General features: G+C 38.6%; 1 protein-coding gene across 1 annotated transcript in view; it reads right to left on the bottom strand.

Moving 5' to 3' along the window:
* LOC131157316 (uncharacterized) overlaps positions 1-10,271 on the bottom strand; it is a 39,059-nt gene extending 28,788 nt beyond the window's left edge. The window contains exons 1-3 of the mRNA XM_058111378.1: positions 9,944-10,271; positions 8,453-8,645; positions 8,260-8,345 (exon numbers count right to left, since the gene is read on the bottom strand). Coding sequence (XP_057967361.1) covers positions 8,260-8,345; positions 8,453-8,645; positions 9,944-10,002 — 338 coding nt within the window. The 5' untranslated portion in view covers positions 10,003-10,271. The remainder of the gene's footprint in view (positions 1-8,259; positions 8,346-8,452; positions 8,646-9,943) is intronic.
* Between the last annotated feature and the right edge of the window lie 12,835 nt (positions 10,272-23,106).

Raw genomic sequence — 23,106 nt, 5'->3', positions numbered from 1 at the left:
CAATAGTCAATTCTAATCTCTCTAAAACTAATACATATGAGGCCTTTTATAGGCTTACAATGCTCGTAAGTTAAGCAAACTAATTTAAGAAGACTAATAAACAAATATGCTAGTGTCCTAAATAATAATACCATAGAAGTTGCTTCCTAAATAATAATATCCTGGAATTTTGAAGATATGGTCCCAATAAAACTACCCTAAATAAAACAAATGAAGAGACAATTTAAAAAATTAGGAAATTAAAAAGATCTTGCTTGCACACTGCATCATTCTCCCCCAATTGGGAAAGAAAAAAAAAAATTGACATCAAATCTTAAAAATTGGAACAATGAAGAACCCTGAACATGACTATGCTTGAAGGAGACCAATGTAATGCACCAGCTTCAAATCAAAATGGGATTGTAGGTGAGGAAAAGCCTCGGAAGTATAGGTGGCAAACTTATTTGGGACGATGAGATCAAATGTTGAGGGTCAAACTCCATGACTCCAATTTTGGCGCATCCATTATTTCTCCCAATGACCCTTCAATTTCAACAGTAGCTTACACAACTACCTGAAAAAGTTGAGGCAGGCTCCCAATGCAGTGGTTCTACAACTCCAATAGCTTTCCTCGAGTACGTCTTCTTGCTTGACACAAACAACATTTGGATTGCTATCCAGCAGTGTTTTAAAAGGCGAAGGTCCAAGGCAAGGCGTTTTACCCTTGGCGTGGCGAGGCGTAAGCCTAAAGGCATTGAGGCGTAAGCCTTTTGAGAATTTAATTTTTTATTTTAAATAATTTAAAAAAATTATATATGACCAAATTAATATAAAATTATTAAAATAGGTTAAAAATATTACTATCTGAATTTTAAAACTAAAAAATTAGTATGGGAAAAAAATCTAGAGTCTAAAATACATTAAGTAGCCACATGCCCACGGCATGGGCTATAATCAAAGAGCCATGTGGCATTTACCTAGTAGAAATGAAACAAGGAAACAAAAAAGGGTGAGGAACAAATCATATGTAGACTACTAGATTGGGAGTGATAGACCACTTGACAAGAGACAGACTCAAGTTCACGTGAGAGAGAGAGAGAAAATGTTGAGATGCAAGATGAGTGAGGGACTCGAAGACACCAATCAGCCCATCGGAAAGATAGAAGATTGGGAACCTTGGTCAGCAAGAAAGATGACAGTGTTGGAGGAGTCCCACGGGAGAAAGATCAACAAAGCTTTATCAAAGAAAGGTTTCATCGAGGGTGTTGCTTCGTCCAGGGCTGCCATCATTGAGGAGACCCAGGAGGGACTGGATCTTGCGCGAATGAAGGGCATTCATGCCCTAATCTGCCTTTTCTTTATTTTTTAAATATTTTTTATATTTCAGAAAACAGGTTGATGGGTCTCAATCTGAGGTGTGAAAGGCACAATTTTCTGGCTGAGGCGTACAGCCAGCTGTAAAAGTATGCATTTGTGGAGTCACACATTTTAAAATATGCCTTTGGGAATTTTTTTTGCCTGAAAATGCATTAAGCACATCTTGAGAATGCCTTTTAAAACACTACTATCCAGTTCAACTACTCTTTTTTTTGTTTTTGAGTCGGATTGATGAAAGATAAGATTGTGGATCAAGATGCTCTAATTTAGAGACAATTTTAATTTGGAAAGTAACAGCTTGAAAATTGAGAGTGATGAATTCCTGAAATTGGTTCTCTGCTCATTCTTTCCACTAAAATAATGGCATCACTTTGTGAACAACTGAATCGAATTGGTCCTTCGGCATCTTTCTCCTCTGTTTTTTTCCCAGTTTGAACCAGTCTGGATGAACTGGTTCGTCTGGTCCAGTCTGATCAGGCTGAATTGGTTTGTTCTATCTGGTTGGAATGGGTCTCAAGGAACCAGTTAGAATTTGATGGTTGATCGGAGGGGCTGCTCCTACAGGTGCTGCTTTATCCCAACGCCTAGCAATGAAGAAACCAGATTAGTATGTGAAGTTGGAAGAGGCTGTTGTGAACGAAGCTGACACCAACCAGTCCATGAAGTGAGGTCAAAGGCTGTCACTGCTGCAAGTCAACGATCACAAGTTGTTGCAAGTCCAACGAAGATGACAAAAAGCTTCAATCTACACAGTATTCACAAGGAACGGTACGGTCCACAATGAAGGTTGACGATGATGAGCTTCAGTTAAGCAATGACCAAGGCCTCCACTGCATAAGGCTTTGATGCCCAGGTTGGGTTCACTTAGGGCTGGAAGAGGTCTGGTGCTGTGCAATTTTTTGTTTTTTTTAAATATCCCTGTGGCTGATTGGAAGTGGTGGAGAGTTGGTGCAGGGCCTCAAGATTGATGTTGAATGGTAATGGTGGTGGTACAGATGGTAATGGATGCACAATGAATTAAGGCGAAATTGATAACTCTACAAGTTTGTGTCAAAACTCAGACAACCCTATCAAACGCTGACAATCACAACAATTTAAGTTAAAATTGAAAACCCTCAAATAACACATCTTGAATGGTGACGGTGGTGGTAGAGAATACACAATGAATTAAGGCGAAATCAATAACTCTGCAAGCTTGAGCCAAAACTCATAGACAACCCTGTCAAACACTGACAATCACGACAAGTTAAAATTGCAAACCCTGTCAAATAACACACATGTCCAATCAGAGTGTACTCTAATACCACTCGATGCAGGATCTCTCAATTCCAATCTCCCAAAACTAATACATAGGAGGCCTTTTATAGGCTTACTACACCTAGAGAATAAGCAAGCTAATTAAAGATGCCTAAATAAAATAAACTACTAGTTTCCTATATAACAATACTCTAGAATATTGTTTCCTAAATTATAATATCCTAAAATCTTGAAGACATGACCCCAACAAAAATTAACCTAAATAAAAATCAGGAAATTAAAATAGAACTTAATTGCATGCTACATCAATTCCTAATTCAAAATCTCCCCAAAATCAAACCCCATTAGCAACTTTATATCTCATTCGTTGAAAGAACAAGTGTAGATAAATGCACCATCATTGAATTATTCACTAAACTTTTATTCACTATTAGGCCACTTGATTTTAGCAAAATGTAGCAATGTCCCCATTTCAATCGACAACAACTGCCTCTCCATAAGAAAATTTATTCTGTGGAAGGCTGCTTTTGCGTGTGTAGCAACTTGGGTCCCACTAAGTGGCACATGCAAACACATGACTCCTCCATGGATGGGATTTAAGTCGGGTAGATTAGGGTTCCTAAATCTCTTGTCCAAGAAGACTAAGGGTAAGTTAGGGTCCAACAAAACATAATTGTAATGTCAAGTGCCAGTGTCCAAATGTCCACTGCTACCACCGGCAGAGGTGGCGTCAACCTCAACAAGTTCTTCAAAGACATCAAATTCATCAAGGAGAAGCTTAGAGAGATCGAAACCCATGCCAGAGGCTCCAGAACTTATCTAGAACAACTTGACTATTTGATAACGAACACAAGACATCAATTCACAAATGAATCTACAACTGCTTTTCCTTAATTGAAAGTGACGGAAAAAACACAAACTCTTATGAGGGTTGATGATGACAACGTCTCCTCACCCTCTTCTTCTCTCTCCAAAGTCATGCTCATCCTCCTTCACAACGCTCTCCTCTTCCTTTTCTTCTGCCATCACTTTCCCCTCCCAATCACCTAGAATCCTTCACAACACCCCATCCATGAAGGACCTGCACTTGCACATGGACTCCAATATCTCTCACCCTCAGGAAAGCCAAAGCCATAAAGCTCAGACACTTGATAACTGGAGTACCACAAGCCACACCCTCCCTGGCTACAGCCCCACCTTCTCTGCCAACCACACCTGCGCCTCCCTGTTGAACGGCCACCACCAAAAAAAAAAGAAAAAACTCCACGGACTCCATCAACGCAACTCTAACTACCGCAAGGCAATGCAGCATGGCTACTTCATTATTACAGGTGAGAATCTGAACTAGGAGACCATGGATCTGCTCATCTCCACTAGCCAGAGTGAGACTTTTCACTGGAAGGCCATCTAGGAACAACGTAATCAAAACAGCAATTCACTTTAGTCAACATGATCACATAACAGTAGGGTTTTCTACTCATATATATATATATATATATATATATAACTGAGATTGATTGCTAAATTTGTCCTCGACCAATAAAGGTCAGTTTCTATGTTTTGAAGTTGCTCGAATTTGCCCTAGCAATAAAATTTACACAACTCTAAACCTAATGCTTGAGAATTTCTTTCTCTTGAGATGAAATTTCTATTGAGTTTGAGTTTTATTGATTCAAATACATGAATTTGGCTACCAGTAGTAGGAGAATAATGGAGATGATTGCAGATTGCAGAGATTCAACAAAGGCACCAGCTCATTTAATGGTGGATTGTTGAGATGCACATCCACATATGCCCCTTATTGGAGGGCAACTACACCTCATCCCTCTCAACTAATAAACCTTTAATCCTACCTGAACCCCCACCCCCTACTCTAGGCGGTGCAGAAGCATCCTGCTCAAGACATCCACTACCAAAGTAAACAAAAACAGGGACAACAGATCCCCTACTTGAACCCCAAGAAGCCCTAAACCATTATCTAGGCTAACCATCAACAATAACAAAGAAATGGGTTGAACTCAAGCAACCTTTGATCTACTTTCTCCACACATTCCCAAAGCCTTTCTCATCATCTACTTTATCCAAAACCCCAGTACATCATATCACATGCTTTTTCAAAGTTCATGTTAGAAATTAGCCCTCTTCTACCCCTTCTCCTCACATCCTCAACCTCCTCATTAGGGGTGTAATTGGTTCTAAACAATTCAGTTTTGTGTAAAACCAATGACCAAACTGAATTGTTCTGTTTTCAATTTTCTGAAACTGATACCGAACTGATAACCATGGTCCGGATTGAAACAAGAAAACGATTCATCGGTTCAGTTTGGTTCGGTTTTATAACTGGTTATTTGAATTTTTAATATATAACTCAAAAATATTTGGGCTCAAGATGAATGAAGCATAAGTATATATTCCAAAGCAGGCCCATGCTGCAACAACTGCATGAGCCCAAGCCCAAGTCTAGGATGATAATTAAAAGTGATTGCAAGGTGGTCTTTTTATAAGGGGAGAGGGCTCTCAAATTTTTTCAGACCACCGATGTGGAACAAAAAGTGATCTATTGCAAGCCTACGATGCCTCATGAAACTAAGGGTCCTCTTATCCTACATCATTTTAGAAGAAGAGGGTCACCCCTTTCCACATCTATAAACTCTTCCATCCCCATTCAAAATGTGTTACTTGAATAAGATTTTTGTAGAATTGATGATTAGAATAAATAAATTATCTTAACAACTATGTTTAGAATCAATAAAAAAAATTTACATAACATAATATTTTTAATTTAAATAAATATATTAATAGTTTGGTTTTATTTGTTCGGTTCAGTTTACTTGAAAAACCGAAACTGGAATCGAAAACCAATTTTCAAAAAGATGAAAAAACATAACCAAAAAACTAAACCGGAATGTGAAACAGTTTAGCGTCGGTCTGGATTTCAGCTTTTTGGTAATTTTTGTACACCCCTGCACCTCATTAGCAACCAGCAATCCAACATAGCAACAAGGATTTGTTTGTCATTAATGAAAGCTCGGCCATGGACACCATACCACCAAACTCTCGATATTTTTGGTAAGACCTTTGAGGGAATCTTAAAGAGGCTGCCAACCAAACTACGGCCTGAAATCCCTCAACCTCATTTACCTCTCCTTTCTAGGACTAAAAAAAAAATGCAGAATTCACACCAATAACCACCACCCTTTTGCGACGAAATTCCTCAAAACACCTCAAAATGTCCTCTAGCAACAACTCTCAATTGTCCTTATAAGAGGCCCATTTTGAAGCCATAAAACCCACAACCTTTCCCTGCTCATCAAACACAATTTTTTAAACTTCTTCAACTTTGAAAGGCCCTTCAACTCTTCAAGCCACTTAGCTGAACTTGCCTCAATAGGACTCCAATCAATATCCTCCAACTGTCCAACATCAAACTATGCAGGCAATCTTTTGTATACAATGCTTGTAGAAGCTTGTCATGCTCATCTCCAATCAATTTATGGCCCCTCATGAAACACCCTCAACTGTCCAACATAAAACTATGCAGGCACTCTTTTGTATACAATGCTTGTAGAAGCTTGCCATACTCATCTCCAATCAATTTATGGCCCCTCATGAAACACCCTCAATCAAGTTCCAATTCTTTGATTATAACAAGCAGCGCCCCCCCCCCCCCCCCCCCCCCGGGAACCCACCTTGCTCATCTAATAAGCCACAATCCTCCAACCTATCCAAGCCCACCATTTGAGGGAATATGGTGATTCATATACATGACCTTCCCAAAAACCTCTTTATTCCATTCATTCAATTCATCTGAACAAACTTCAACTTTTTCATAACTCCTTCACCTTTCTCAATATAAAAGGAGTGGGGCCCCACTGCACCAGGTTAGGGTCTCAAAGCACGTGCAATGATCTGAAAATGGCTGAACAAAGGTCTCCTACTAAATGACATTTTGAAAAACATCCCCCCACCCATTGATGAACAAGAATATATCAATACGGGAAGAAGCATCTCTATCCCTAAACACTGGCCATTTTAAGTGGCCACTGTTCAAAGGAGTATCCCTCAGCTCACAATCCCTACTCAAGAATTCAAACTTCCTCATACCATCCCTAATATGTCCACCCACCACAAATTGAAAAGCCATGAAAACCACCTAACTCATCAACAAAAGGATTGTGCAAGAAGGAGGAATTTGGGCCCTAAATCAAGCGAACCACCACTATCCACAACCCCTAAGCTCTAGTAAAACCAACAAAGAGAAAGACCATTCAAGACAATCCTTAATAGAACTACCTTCATCTCCCACATAACAATTTGACCCCAAATGCCCCCCAAAGAAGGGAGGACCACCCAATCTCTATTCTTGGAAGCCCAAATACTCCTAAACAAAAAAGAATCAACTTCTCCTATCTTGATCTCCTATAAGAGCAAGATGTCAAGATTAATCTTGTTAATGAGCTCCTTCATCATTCTTGTTTTAGCAGCTTCCCCTAACTGTTGGCCATTCCAAGAAAGAATCTTCATTTGGCACTATTAAGAACCCATGACGACCTGCATCCTATGTCATAATTAACCAACAAAACTAACCTATACAGCTTGTTTCTCATTTTCCTTTTTAGCCTTTTTCCGCTCCCCAAGATTCACACCCCTTAACCAGACACTCTCTCCACTAGAATTCACCAAACTCATATCCAACTCAGCTCAGAGATCCTAGATGTCCGGGTTTTCCCTCCCATCATCTAACAAACCATGGATGTGAAAAAACTCACTAGTTAGCTGCCTATAGTGCAAAGGTGACGCTATGTATGTCATTATCCTAGAGGCAATGTTCAGACAGCCAGATATCAACGAAGACATTACCCACCTAGAGAGGCTTGAATACCTCCTTATCACTTGCACACCTGCACTAAGTGTGCAACTGAAACTAGATCTGGTTTTACATTTTTTTTCTTTGTAATTTAACTGTTCCTTCATAATTTTAATCTGCATGGACTAAGAGAACTGACAAATGATGACAATAGACCATCACAAGTGTCTTTTAAAAGGAAGATCTAGAGAATAAGCTTAGATGACGGACAAAATATTATGTCATGGTACCATTATCAAAGGAAAAGAACTATCAACAGCAATTGAAAATGATGCTCCTTAAAACTCAATGGAAAAACTAAAATACACTTTTTTAATAATACAATCTCATTCAAGAAACACTGTGTGAGCTGGAACATTGCAAAAGTGACTGTAAAGAAGATTTTAAATCTGCTTAAATTAATACAAAATTTCAAAAATGGACATGAGATAGCTAGATCCTATTCAATAAATTTATGAAAGATCAAAATCAAATGGTCCAATGATAGGATATATATTAGAATTTTAAACCATAGCATAAATAACAAATAATTTTAAGTTATAAATTTCTGCTATGCATTTTCTCTTATTTTCCTCTCTGCCATGATTCTATTATTTATCCCAGATTATTAATTGATACATATTGGCTATTGCCAATACAATATACCCAGCCAATGAATTCAATACCGATGCTTGAAGGCTAAGCAACATGTCAACACCATTAACTTGCCATACATCCAAATCCCTTTGTGTAATCTCACGAGCATTAATTGAAATATTTTTCAAGCATAAGCAACCTACCTAACAGGGCCACATGACTTGAGGCCCTTTCCCCACAAGACGAAGTACAAAGCTGTTATGCCACCATTAATTACAGAAGGCACTACCTGAGAAACAATCAGTACAACATAAGTAATATGTCATCACAAATGATATCAATGTTGACTTCTCATATATCAATTGGTTCCTAATTAAAGGGGTATTTTTACTTAACCTGTGCATTGGAGAGTGATCTGCCCTTCCAAGGTTTTTGCAAAGCTAAAAATAGGATAGATGATGGAATAAGACAACTAAAGATGAAAAGCACAACGGAAGCCCCTGTTTGGGACAAATAGTGGTACATGGAGTACACCGACCATATTCTCATGAAGTTTCCAAGAATATGGATTATCTGCAAGGAAGTATCCCTACATGAAAAATGATTTTTAGTATAAATGCTTGTGGAGATCATAAAAATTTAGTAGGGAAACACATTAAAGTTAGAATTTGGAGATCAAGCTAACTTCTACTCTACGTCATTTCAATGCATCTTTTCCTTATCAAATAATAAGTGGTATAGAACATTCAAAATCATACTATCAAATTAAAAAGTAAAAAAGTGAAAGAGAAATTAGTCATCAAAAAGCAGAGAAATCACAACACAGAAAAAACTATTGGCCATATCAATATTTACATTTGCATCGTCATACAACCACAGTCAACTCATTCAGCTAAACAATGTTTGCTTCCCATATTTTCCAGTTTGAAAATTTATAGGAAACCTCTCCAAACTTTCACCTTGAAACATACTGCAATTTTTCATAACAAACTAGGACGTTTCTTAACATTGAATAGATTCATTTCAACATTTTCATGAATGATTTCTTCATAATATTGAAGAAGATTTTTGAAGTTTCACAGATGAACCTATTCCTCAAAACTCATGAAGCATTTTATCCTAACTCATTAAAACTCTTATTTCCTAGTGTCGTCCAGAGCACTAATCCTATCAAGAATCTAATATCTATTTAGGCAACCTCCATTGTTTCCAATTTCCATGCAATCCAACATAACTGTTTTCCAAATCGGCAAAATGTTATCAAAACTAAACCATCTCAACTGTCCCAAAAATTAAACAAACATGAAAAGGCATCAGTTAATCTGCCAATTAAAAAGTAAGACAGCAAGAGAATCATCAGCTGTCATAATTCAAGTTAACCTTGATTGCCGAACGGTGAATTCCAAATCTCACAAGGACGAAGGAAACGAAGGCAGGCTGCCTGGCGCTAATCATGACAACATTAAGATTTTGGCAGCTCAACAGGCTTCCTTTATATGAAGAAACTTAAAATTTTACAAGAAGAAAATTTACAAAATATGAAAAATCGCACACGCAAATATACACCATGAACACATTAAGAAGAATCAAAATAAACCTAAAAGCTCAATCCTTCCAAGTTATTGCTTATCATACATGGTCAATTTGGTTGCTAAGAAAACATAAAAGAACAAGAAACTTGATAATGGATTCCCACACTCTTCATCACGCAACTAATTGGTTTAGATTCATGCGAACTTTCCATTTTCCTGAACAGCAAAAAGTAAGGCTTGGATTCATGGTTTCTGTTAGTTTCATGAGACTTCTCCGTTGACAACAAATATATTAGGGTTTTAGAAAAATTAAACTAATAAGACGGAGGGAAAATGGGAGTTGTTTTTGGGTCACCTGAAAGAAGCCGGGTTCGCAGATCCTCGATCTTGCGAAACCTGCTTTGGGGACATCATCTTTGAGACTCACTTCCTCCTCCTCTATCCTTTCCCCCTCTCTGTCGGAGCTTCTAGCATGGAAAATGCACACTAGGAGGCTTCGCGTAGACTTGCTCCACGGAGTTCAGCTAGATTCTCCAAAACGTAACTCCGTCAGTCCTCCCGCAGCAGGACACAGCAAACCTCCAGGATGCACGTGAACAGGGTTTTCTGACAACTCGAACAATCCGTCCAACCTCAACCGATTTAAACCAAATCGATTTGGAATGATTTATAAGTGGATTGGCAGTTTTTAATTTTAACCCAACTTTATATATATATATATATATATATATATATATATATTTCAAAAACCACTCTTATAAGTGGATTGAGCATAAATAAATAAAGAATGCATTATATGTATATATATAATGCATTATTAGCAAAAATAAAGATATGCATTATTTATTTATTTATGCTAGTGGTTTTTGAAATATATATATATATATATATATATATGTTGTGAGATAAAATGATGATGACCTACGACGTTCCTTTTCGACTTTGATGACATGAAAAGGATGAAAATAAAGTAGGCTTGGAGAACCCGAGGGTCACTCCAATGCTTAAGTCAGGGAATGCTTCCAAGAGGTTGAATTCAACGGTAAGATTGGGGTAAAAGTTAGTTATCTTGACTTGTTTGCATCACCCTTCTTTATAGTGACGAGATTTGACCCTTGGGGTGATCCATCATTATAACGCGGGGGCGTGGATCACTTCGGAGGTTTAAAGCGCTATGGTGGATCACTCTAAACATTTAAGGCACCAGTGTGGATGTAACGCCCCGAACCCTTAAACCCAGGTCCGGTGCGTTATGCTTGATAAAATCTTGATAATCCATAAATCAATACATACGCAGCGGAAAACATAAACGTAATCTCCATATAACATAATATCAAAGTTTACTAAGTCTAACCACATTCCATATTATCCATCCATCACCTACATTTCCATAAATCTCTATAATTCCCAAAAACATTTTAGTATTTTCACATCCGTTCATTACTCAACATCCTTAAAATATAACGACATAAAACATATACTTAAACTTAATATAATCTCATAGTATATCAAAAATATATCTTTTCTCTTTTACAATCCTCAAAAGAAACTAAACCCCTCGAGCTCTCTAAGCCCGACCTCTATGATGTCTTGAAAAAGAAATAATTATATTCGGGTGAGACATATCTCAGTAAGGGAAGAAATATACATATTAAAACAACGTATGGCTAACATGAAATATATAGATATCATTTCAAATACATTTTCAAATCATTAATATAACACTGAAATCATTCTCTGAGCCTACAAATCACATGTAAAGATTTAACCCATGAGATTATCTAAGGATAGGGGTGATTACTTGCTCATACAAGTAGCATCGCTCTACTCTAATACTTAGGTAACCGTAAGGTCACTACTAAAGCATACCAGGGCACTCACCTTACACACTAAGCCCTCAAGTGTTAGATTGATCTCGTACTCACACCGTTCAACAATGGTTTACTAGTAGAGGCCCTAAGGATAAGGAAATTTACTCGCTGTTAGCTTTACCGTGATCCCAAGAGGGGGGGTGAATTGGTATTTTTAAATTTTACCTTCTAAGTATTCCTCCTAGCAGCAGTATGTTCACAAGCCTAGGGTCAATCTAGTGCAAATGATGTAAATGTGCCAGAGATCAGATGAAGCAGTTTAAACAATCACACAAGTATCAGAAAGCAGTAAAAAGAAGATGACACGCGGATATGTTATCGAGGTTCGGCCAACCGCCTACGTCCCCGCCTTGGCTAACCAGCACAAGGATTATCACAATACCTTGCTCGCTTAAACGGGTGGAGCGTCACCTATACAAACCAGGTCAAATTACCACAGGGCTGACCTCAACCTTAACCAGGTCAATTAGCGGGGCTGACCTCAACCTTTACACCAATCCTTACCGGGCTGGATTACCGCCCCCTCAGGCCACGCCTGGAATCTCTCAGATATACAATCAAAGGTACAATACAATTGTGCTTTCAAGTAAAGCAGATATGTACCACAAATGCGCACAACCACAAACACCACAAGTGATTTAAAATGTAAGCTCTGTGTGGTCTAAAATGTCAATCTCTCAACTATGTTTTCTATCAGTGTAACACGTACGTGAGAGTGTCAATAATAATCTGTGCACTTCAAAATATTCAGTCAAGAGTGTTCACACAGAATACCAAGCAAGCCTCAATATTATCAATCAATAGAATGAGTATGTGCTTGTATTGCAAAGTAGATAATCTTTGTTTTCGGTAAGTGATATATATTTATAAAACTTGTACAAACAATACCACAAAGATTTATATATCACACACACACGAATATCCTTTCCCAAATATATCAATATGAACACCACAAGATATTCAAATATGTTTGAAAGTATTTTTGCAATCTCCAAACAAAAATGAACTTCCTAAGATATTGCAACTAGAGTGCAATACCTGGGATGTCACAAAGAGTCTTTCTTAGGGCAGGCTTATTGGCAAAGCCTCCTAAGAAAACTTAGGTTATGCTCTCAAAAATCGATTCAAATACACAGCAATATGAAGAGCTAACCAAAAATAAAAGACTCAATACACTTACAAATGATTTGGATAGATGAAGAGTGTAAGCTTGAGTAGGTTTTCAAAGTAATGTAAGTAGTAGGAGGCAAATATGAGTATTTGGCTTGAGAGAAAATTTTTCTTAATTTATTTGCTAATCCGTGCTTAATCCACCAAATGAAGGAGTATATATAGACATACCAAGAATTTTGACCGTTGGGGACTTATTAGGAATTTTCAGAAAAGATTAATGACACTTAAGAAAATTTAACCCTGTTTAAAAATTTTAATCGCGGTAAAAAAAATCAGGGCAACCCGAGAGGTCCGGTCGACCAAAAGTAACTCGGTCGACCGGGACTCAAGTAGCTCGGTCGACCGGGGGAATTTTGAACTAAGGGGTCGGTCGACCGGGCAGGGCGATTTTTCAATATTCCGAGGTTCGGTCGACCGGACACTTTTTGAACTACATGGCTCGGTCGACCGGACCGCTGGGAATTTTCCCGAGACCCTTCGGTCGACCAAGTTGTTGACGAACAAAAATGGTCGGTCGACCGGGAGGTCAAACTGTTGACCCCAAGGAGGTTCGGTCGACCGAGGTCAAATGACCTATAAGTGCTCGGTCGACCGGGCCTGGGTCAAACAGTTGACCCGGACCAGTTTCGGTCGACCGGGCCAAATTAAACTGAGTTGGTCGGTCGACCGAAAGTGCACCAAGTGTGCATTTCGGTCCCTTTTTGCAACAATCAAACCCTATTCAAGTGCCTATTACATACAAGTGCAAAGGTGAGTGTCCTAAGGTCACTTTGGGGTCCAATTTTGAAGACACCGAAAAAATCCGGTGTCGGTCGACCTTCGGTCGCCCGAAGGTACACTCTAAGGTCTTTCTATGGTTCGGTTTGAGCTTACAAAGTAAATCATTCATGTGATGTGTGTGAGCTTATTACAAACCGAAAAACCCTAATTACTATTACAGACAAAATTCACTTAGAGATATTACAATTGGGAATATGAAATTGTCTTCAAGCTTTCGCGTGCCCTTGAATGTATGTTAGTATAAACCTGCACATGAACTGGATATTTATTAAATACAATTGAGTTTGTCATTATCAAAACCAGGGTGTGACCTATAAAGTCAACACTCGCCTATACAAGTAAGTTCCCTTTGCCCTAGTACATATGCAGCTACTGCCATATCTGAAGTTACTAGCGCACTCGCCTTTCTCAGCAAGCCTTCAGGCGAAGAGTATGTCCCGCTCAATCATAACATGTTCTACAAACATAGATACTTCTAATACCATTATACATTATTCTTTCTGTCATTATTCAATCATACACATCTGTTCATGTTCATAGTTTAAACATTTCATTGCATTTCATTTTATGTAATCTTCAACATTACATCATTCACATTTGTCATTTCATTCCATTGTCGTTTCATTGTCACTTCATTGCATTTTCTTCTCTTCCATTCGCACTACAGCTGGTCTTTAGTCATCATCAGTTAGTCTACAACTTCTTTTAACTATCATCAGTTAGTCTACTTAGAAATGTGTTAGATCTGCTAATATGGCTCTTTTTAGCTATCTTACATTTACATGGTTGCATTTAACATACACAAGTAACATAGTTCATATCATATTTTATTTTCAATGCTTTACTTACTTAACCTGCATCTCATATATTTAACATATATTTGCACAAAATTTATATTTACCCATGTCACACAATTTAGCAATAAAATTCATACATATTCATATAAAATAGGTCACCCCACATTTAACATTTATATCCTGAAAATACATTTCATTTCTTACATAATTCCTTAGAAATTACTTTTCACTTTCATTCGTTTACTTTCACATCTACATAGCTATATAAGCAATCCTAGGTTCATAAAACATAATTTTATATGGTTGACATTTTATAATTCACACCAAAACATACATATAATGTAACATAATTTATTACCTTTAATTTCATAAAATCTGATTTAATATATAATTTCTCCTTACCTGAATCCTTGAACTACACCGACATGAATCCCACACAGATGCTCGCGGCACTAACTTCGACCCTAGTTCAAAAACCCTAGATCTATTAAATTAACCCTAGATAAAATATTGTTTTAACATTTCCTAGGGCCATAATTTTCAAATAAATAGTTATACTCGCAAATATAACCAATTTACCTAATTCCCCAAATCTCACTCTTACTTTGGAGTGAGGCCTAGAAAACTCTAATTAGAAATTTACTCATACCAAAATGACAGCAATCACGACTAAGACCACATGGTGGTTGTTGAAAACAGTAACCTTGACTGAAACTGGAGATGTCCGGCAGCACATCGCTGTTGACATTAGATTGGCAGGCAACCTACTCCACCTACCAGCCCACATCTGTTGAAGTTTAACTTCCACCATTGTTGATTATATTTTTTTATCTGCTATAAATAGGTGTGTGTATGTGTTGTGATAGTGTGGTGTGTTGAGAGAGTAATAGCTAGTGAGCGAGAGAGTTCTGTTTCTTGAATTTCTCTGTATTTTCCAGATTGAAATATATTTGTTTGGTATTTATCCTCACTGAGTTTCAGTCACAAGCGCCTTACGCGCCGACGAAGACTTGAGAGAGAAAAACCAGCGAGTGTTGAGAGAGTTGTTTCCTCTATATTATTGTTTCAGATTGAAATATATTTGTGTGCAATTTATCCTCACTGAGTTTCAGTCACAACCAGTGACTGAGTGTTCCTCTCCACCCATCAGTGGTATTAGAGCGTCCAAGTACGCCGAAATTCGCCAAACAGAGGAGAAATTCAATTTTTTTCCCAGTTTTGAAGTTGCTCCAAATCCCAAATTGAGCCTGCCATTGTGCAATTCGACTCGAGACGATTCCAACGGTGGAAACCACGTCTCAAATGGACACCGGAAGAGTTTACACACGCTTACACGCGCATCCCACGAAGACAGCGACATTCCCACGTGTCGACGAAGATGCCGGCAGCCAGTGACACGCGCCTTACGCACCCGCACACGTCTTCTTCGCCCGATTGGCGAGATCCGACCCGGACAGTGACCCACAACCCGGTCCAGCAACCAGCAACCCGAATCCATGCCCGAGACTTGACCCGCATCTGACCCACCTCCTAGCAGCGAACATGTGGCACGCGCGAAGAACACCACGTGGCGTAACGGGATCATTAACGTCGTTAAACGGCCGTTAAGTTAAACCGGTTAGTTTAAAAATTCACTAGAATTCCCTGTAACCGGTTCAGTGATTTTTGGACCGGTTCTTTGCAACCCAAAACTGGTTACTAAGGTTTTTCAATCTTCTGAATACATTGGTGGCATCAGATTTTCCAAAATAAGTCCCCATTTCTCTATATTTTATATATTAAATTTGATGGCTAACGGTACTACCCAATCGGTCATTCCAAAATTGACCCGGGAGAATTATGACAACTGGTCGATTCAAATGACAGCCCTTCTAGGTGCTCAGGATGTCATGGATATCGTTGAAGATGGGTATAGAGAAAGCCCATCAAAAGAAGCCGAAGCAGCTATGCCCGATGCTCAAAGAATGACCTTGCGAGCCAATCGAAAGAAAGATTGCAAGGCAAAATTCATAATCTACCAAGGCCTTAATGGGGCCACGTTCGAAATCATCGCCTCCGCGAAGACATCCAAAGAAGTCTGGGACTCTCTCCATCGAACACACAAAGGTGCAGATAAAGTAAAAAAGATTCGTCTTCAGACATTGTGAGGTGAGTTCGAATCTCTCAAAATGAAGTCTACTGAATCCATTGCAGACTACTATACACGAGTAATGGTAGTATCAAATCAAATGAGAAGAAATGGAGAGACTCTCAATGACGAGAGAATTTGTGAGAAAATTTTGTGATCTTTAGATCCAAAATATGATTATATAGCTGTGACCCTAGAAGAAACAAAAGACTTGGAAACAATGTCTGTAGAAGAACTTGTGGGCTCACTCCAAGCCCATGAGCAGAAAGTCAATAGAAGAAGTGATGATAAAGCACTGGAGCAAGCTCTCCAAACGAAGTTGTCCCTCACTGCAGATAGATACGACAAAGGGGGGACGTCACAACAAGGAAGAGGACGAGACCGAGGATCTCATGGAAGAAATTCTGGAAATTTTAACTCTAGAGAAGGTGGCAGAGGCAGAAGAGGTCCCACTATAGGAGGACGAAACCAACATAACTATATCCCACGAGGCAGAAGACAAGGAAGAAGAGGAGGATACAATAACCGCTCGAATGTAGACAAAAGAAACATTCAATGCTACAATTGTCATAAGTATGGACACTATAGCAATGAGTGTTGGAGGCGACAACAAGAAAAGGTTAGCGAGGAGGCCAACCTTGCCGAAACTGATCATGTAGATGGAGAGTCGTTGATGCTGATGGCACACATGCAACTCCTCAGGACCAGAGTGTTTGGTACCTTGATTCTAGAGCCAGCAACCATATGACTGGCAGAAAGAACCTATTCTTTGAACTTGATGAGAAAATTCAGGGGGAGATCTCTTTCGGCTATAATTCTAAAATCCCAGTCCGAGGGAGAGGAGATGTTTTGATTAAACAGAAGTCTGAAGATCATGCTTACATCTCCATCGTCTACTATGTGCCAGCCATGAAGACTAATATACTTAGTCTCGGACAGCTCGTGGAGAGAGGCTATCGAATTAGCCTCAGTGATAAGCAAATGGTGATAATAGATGCTCGAGGAAAGCTTGTTACTCGAGTTCAAATGGCAAAGAATCGAATGTTTCCACTCGCCATCCAACATGATACGTCAAGGTGTTTGAGCACTATCATTAGCAACAAAGACTGGCTATGGCATCTAAGGTATGGGCATCTAAACTTTGAAAGTTTGAAACAATTGAGAAGCAAGAAGATGGTGAAGGGCTTACGCAATATCAATCATCCAAATATGATATGTGAAAGCTTTATTTTGATGTGTGTGGTCTACTAAGACCATTTTCGAATGGACAGAATCGATACTTCCTCACCTTCATCGACGACTACAGCAAGAAGACCTAGGTTTACTTCCTGAAAAGGAAGTCAAAGGTGTTCAACAAGTTTAAAGAGTTCAAAGCTCTTGTGGAGAAACAGAGTGGCTTCCGCATCAAGTCACTCCGGTCAGATCAAGGAGGAGAGTACAAAGACGAAACTTTCCTGGAATTCCTAGGACAACAAGGGATTCAGAAACAGTTCACACCATCATACACTCCCCAGTTGAATGGTGTAGCTGAAAGGAAGAACCGCACAATCCTTAACATGGCTAGAAGCATGTTAAAGGATAAAAATGTGCCCAAGAGTTTTTGGGTAGAATAAGTGTTATGTGCAGTCTATCTGCTCAATAGGTGTTCGACGAAGAGTCTTGATACAAAGACACCATATGAAGCCTAGAGCACTCACAAGCCCAGTGTGAGTCATCTTAGGGTGTTTGGCTCCATAGCTTACGCCAAGATCCCAGAAGCAAGAAGGACAAAGCTGGATGATAAAGGAGAGAAGTGTATCCTTGTAGGATATGGTGATAGCACCATGGGATATCAACTTTACAATCCCATCAACAACAAAGTCTTTCACAGTCGAGATGTCATCTTTGAAGAAAATGAATCCTGGAAATGGGATCAAGCTGAATGTTCCAAAGATGCGGAATTGACACTTGAAGGAGAAGAACCTACACAGACAAGAGAAGTGGCTATCGAGCCACAAGTTCCCAAGCTACAGACACCTCCACAAGTTTCATCACAGAGGAATGAAGCTCCATCACCAATAGAGCGTGAAATCTCTGACATGAGACCTCGAGGAGCTCAAAATCTAACCGACCTGTATGAAACTACAAAACCAATAGAAGAGTATGTTACTCTATACTGTCTATTGTTAACCAGCGACCCATTTAGCTTTGAGGAAGCCAATGAAGAAGACAAATGGAGAAAAGCGATGGATGAGGAGATTCAATCCATCGAAAAGAACAAGACTTGGGAGTTGACAAATCTCCCGAAGGGCCGCAAAACCATTGGTGTGAAATGGGTTTACAAGACCAAAAAGAATGCTCAAGGAGAAGTTTAGAGATACAAAGCAAGACTTGTCGCCAAAGGCTACAAGCAAAAAGAAGGGATTGATTATGGAGAAATCTTTGCCCCGGTTGCCAGGCTTGAAACCATCAGATTACTAATTTCACTTTCAGCACAAAATGGATGGAAGATTTACCAGCTGGATGTGAAATCAGCATTTCTGAACGATTTTCTAGAAGAAGAGATTTATATCGATCAACCACCTGGATATGTAAAGAAGGGCAAAGAAGATAGAGTGTACAAGTTGAATAAAGCACTCTATGGCTTGAAGCAGGCACCTCGTGTGTGGAACATGAGGATTGATGACTACTTCCAGAAGAATGGATTTGAGAAGTGTCCCTACAAGCATGCGCTATACATAAAGATGGAGACAGATGGAAGTAAGCTGATAGCTTGCCTATATGTTGATGATCTGATCTTCACCGGCAACAATTGAGAGATGTTTGCCACTTTCAAGAGGAGCATGGTCAAAGAATTCGAAATGACGGATATTGGCCAAATAGCTCACTTCCTTGGCATAGAAGTCGTGCAAAGCGATAAGGGAATCTTTATCTCCCAGAGCCACTATGCAAAAGAAGCACTAAAGAAGTTTGGAATGGACAAATGCAACCCTGTGACAACTCTGGTTGAAACAGGATTGGAGTTGAGAAAGAATGAGCAAGGAGATGTTGACCCCACATATTTCAAGAGTCTAGTTGGAAGCTTGAGGTATTTGATATGCACCAGACCAGATATACTCTATGGAGTTGGACTTGTTAGCAGGTACATGGAGACTCCTGACTAATCCCACCTGAATGCAGCGAAAAGGATACTTCGATATGTCAAGGGTACCATCACCGATGGTATGTTTTATTCATCAAGAGGTGATTGCAAACTTATCGGCTATTCAAATAGCGATTGGGGAAGAGATCTTGATGAAAGAAAAAGCACGACGAGATTCACATTTTTCGTGGGAGATACAGCGTTTACATGGTCTTCAAAGAAGCAACCCATCGTAACGTTGTCATCATGTGAAGCTGAGTATGTTGCTGCCAGCTCAACTATTTTTCATGGTATATGGATTAGGAGTGTACTAAAGTATTTGGGATTTCTTCAAGATAACCTCACAAAAGTCTACATCGACAACCGATCAGCGATTGCACTTGCGAAAAATCCAGTTTACCATGAAAGAAGCAAACATATTGATACTCGGTATCATTTTATCAAGGAGCATGTCAAGAATAAAGAAGTGGAATTGATATCTTGCAGAACGTATGATCAGATTGCTGACATTTTCACAAAAACACTCAGGCATGATATGTTTGCAAGACTAAAGACAATGTTCGGAATGTCAAAGCTAGGAGAGTCAAGTTTAAGGGGGGATGTTGAAAACAGTAACCTTGACTGAATCTAGAGATGGCCGACAACCCATCGCTGTTGACATTGGAGATTGGCAGGAAACCTACTCCACCTACCAGCCCACATCCGTTGAAGTTTAACTCCCACCATTGTTGATTATATTTTTGTATCTGCTATAAATAAGTGTGTGTATGTGTTGTGATAGTGTGGTGTGTTGAGAGAGTAATAGCCAGTGAGCGAAAGAGTTCTGTTTCTTGAAGTTCTCTGTATTTTCTAGATTGAAATATATTTGTTTGGTATTTATCCTCACTGAGTTTCAATCACAAGCGCCTTACGCACCGACGAAGACTTGAGAGAGAAAAACTAGTGAGTGTTAAGAGAGTTGTTTCCTCTGTATTATTATTTCGGATTGAAATATATTTGTGTGCAATTTATCCTCACTGAGTTTCAGTCACAACCAGTGATTGAGTGTTCCTCTCCACCCATCAGTGGTGCCCGATCGTCGATTTAGCGGTAGATTTAAAGAGAAATTGAGAATTTAGGGAAAAATTGTCTTACCCTAGGAATGGTGCCTACCCACTCCCACGACAAATCCGCTCCAGTAGAAGTATCAGTGGTGGAGTTAGGAATTCAATGACACCTTCTATTTCTCGATCCGTCGCAAATTCGTCGAGAAATTAAGAGAGAGAGAGAGAGAGGCGGAGACGAAGCGAGCGTGAGTAGGAGCAGGGGGCGGCCTCCTCTGTCTGAGATTGAGAATTTCAATCTGGCTTCTTTAAACATCCATATTTCAATATAATAAAATATATTATATTATAATATTATATTATTATATCTTATTACATAATTAATTAATTAATTAATAATTAATCTAATTTCATTTTATTTCATATATTTTTTTAATTATTTTTTTCATATTATTCCTTTTATTTATTTATTTATTATTTTATTTATTTATTTATTTATTTATTTTAATTATTTTTAATTATCTGGGTTACTACAGTGGATCTCTCCTTTCATTATTGGATTAGAGCTAATTGCTCTTACCAGAGGATTGAACTTGGTTAGTGATTGCTGGGTTTTGACTTCCTTTAATAATCTGATACATTTAGGGCATATCAATTGTCCCCCCCTTAGTTTCAAAGTTTTGAACCATGTAGACACCTGAAAAATAATAGTATTTTAATAATAAGAGGGAGAGAAATAGAACAGAAATAGAAAGAGGCCATAGACTTCGTCGACGAACGCTCCATATTCGTCAACGACATTGCATTTTGGAGATAATTTTAATTTTAGGAAATTGCCAGGACTCATCGACGAATACAGGGCTTCGTCGACGACAAAATACTGAGCGAGATTTTTGGCTGCTTTGAATTTCGTCAACGAATACAGGGTCTCGTCGACGAATTTAATGAAGGACTCGGCAACGAGGTGATGTGTCTCGTCGACGAATCTGACCCTATAAATAGCTAAAAATCATATTTTTATCACATTTTCATGCCTTTCTCTCTCTCCTCTCTCTCCCTACGTCACTCTCTCTTGTCTCTTTGTTTCTGGCCTCGTTAGTCGCCAGATCGAAGATCTGAAGCTACCACGATGCTCCTGTCAATGTTCTCTACAAGTTTGCCAGAGTCGATCGTTGGGGAATCGAAGTTGAATTTCATCCCAAATTCAGGGTAAGGCCTTTTAGCCTATGTTTGGCCTTATGACAGTTATAGGAAACAATATAGGTAGAAAAATACTGATATTTTGTTCTAGCATATATTGGTTTCAAGGTGTTTTGTAGGAGGCCCTGCGGGTATTAGGCTAGTATTCCATAGGGGCTTTCCAGTAGTCAGGTAAGGGAAATATGCTATGTTAGGTATTTTTAAAATATTATACAGCTTATTTAATGATGACAATTATGTATTACAGTATCGTGTGGCTTTTGAATATGAATATAGTACGAATATAAGTTTTACGATATTTCAGTATCCTGATTTTACGATATTTTAATACCATGATTTTATAAATTTTAGTATCATGATTTTATGAATCTCAATACCATGATTACACGAATATCAGTATTATGATTATGCAGTTTTAGTGTTATGATTATACAGTTCTCAGTATTACGACATATGAATTACAGTGCAGTTATGCAGCATCATGGTTAATTCAATACTTTAGAATCATGGTAAATCAGATATATATATATATATATATATATATATATATAGAAATATATTATATGATATCAGACCTTGTTGGACTTGCAGCTACAGAGCATGGTATCGTTGCTATAGATACTACGTTACTTTATGAGTGCAACCACCTATTTAGATAATATGTGGTAAGATCAATCACCTAGCCCTTGAAGAGGTTAGACTCCCCATCCAGATATGGGTTGAGGTGGGCAGATTGACCGATGGAATATAGTGATTTATTCCTGGTTGGCCAGCCAAGGTAAATCCCGCCTACAGGTCGCACAACCCTGTCATGAGGGGGTAAGTCACGACACACAGATAACCACAGGGAACATTTTCAATTATTATTATGTATGTATAGATTTGCAGAAACAGGGAATATACTTACTTATTTTAGAAGTATTTTGAATAATAAACTCCAATACTGTCATGTTAAGCAATAGTGACAGGGGTGGTGGATTTTATCACTTATACTTCAGTATATATTCAGTTATACATGTTTATTTGAAAATAGATTTTCATGATATAGTAGCTCATTTGCCACACACTAATAATAACATATTTCTTCTTACTGAGCGTTGGCTCATCCCAGTGTTGAATTATTTTTCAGGTGATCTAGGTAAGCGAGCAGATCAGGCTCGCAGGTAGAGGGGCTTCAGTGGTGCCCTGTCAGAGAGTGAGTGCATTTTTGGGAATGATTTTGTATACCCTAGCTAGTTGAGGGTGCTTTGGGAACAGAGATATGTGTATTTTTTGGGAAACATGTAGCACTCTAGTGTTGTATGGTATGGTATTGTATATATTTACATATAGATATGTTTATTCAGTTTCTACTTCTTGCTGCTTAGGTTAATGAATGGGTTTACCCCCCGTATGGTATCAGAGT

This window comes from Malania oleifera, chromosome 1, assembly GCF_029873635.1.
Source record: "Malania oleifera isolate guangnan ecotype guangnan chromosome 1, ASM2987363v1, whole genome shotgun sequence".
NCBI lineage: Eukaryota > Viridiplantae > Streptophyta > Magnoliopsida > Santalales > Ximeniaceae > Malania > Malania oleifera.
This window is presented reverse-complemented; position numbering and strand designations above follow the sequence as displayed.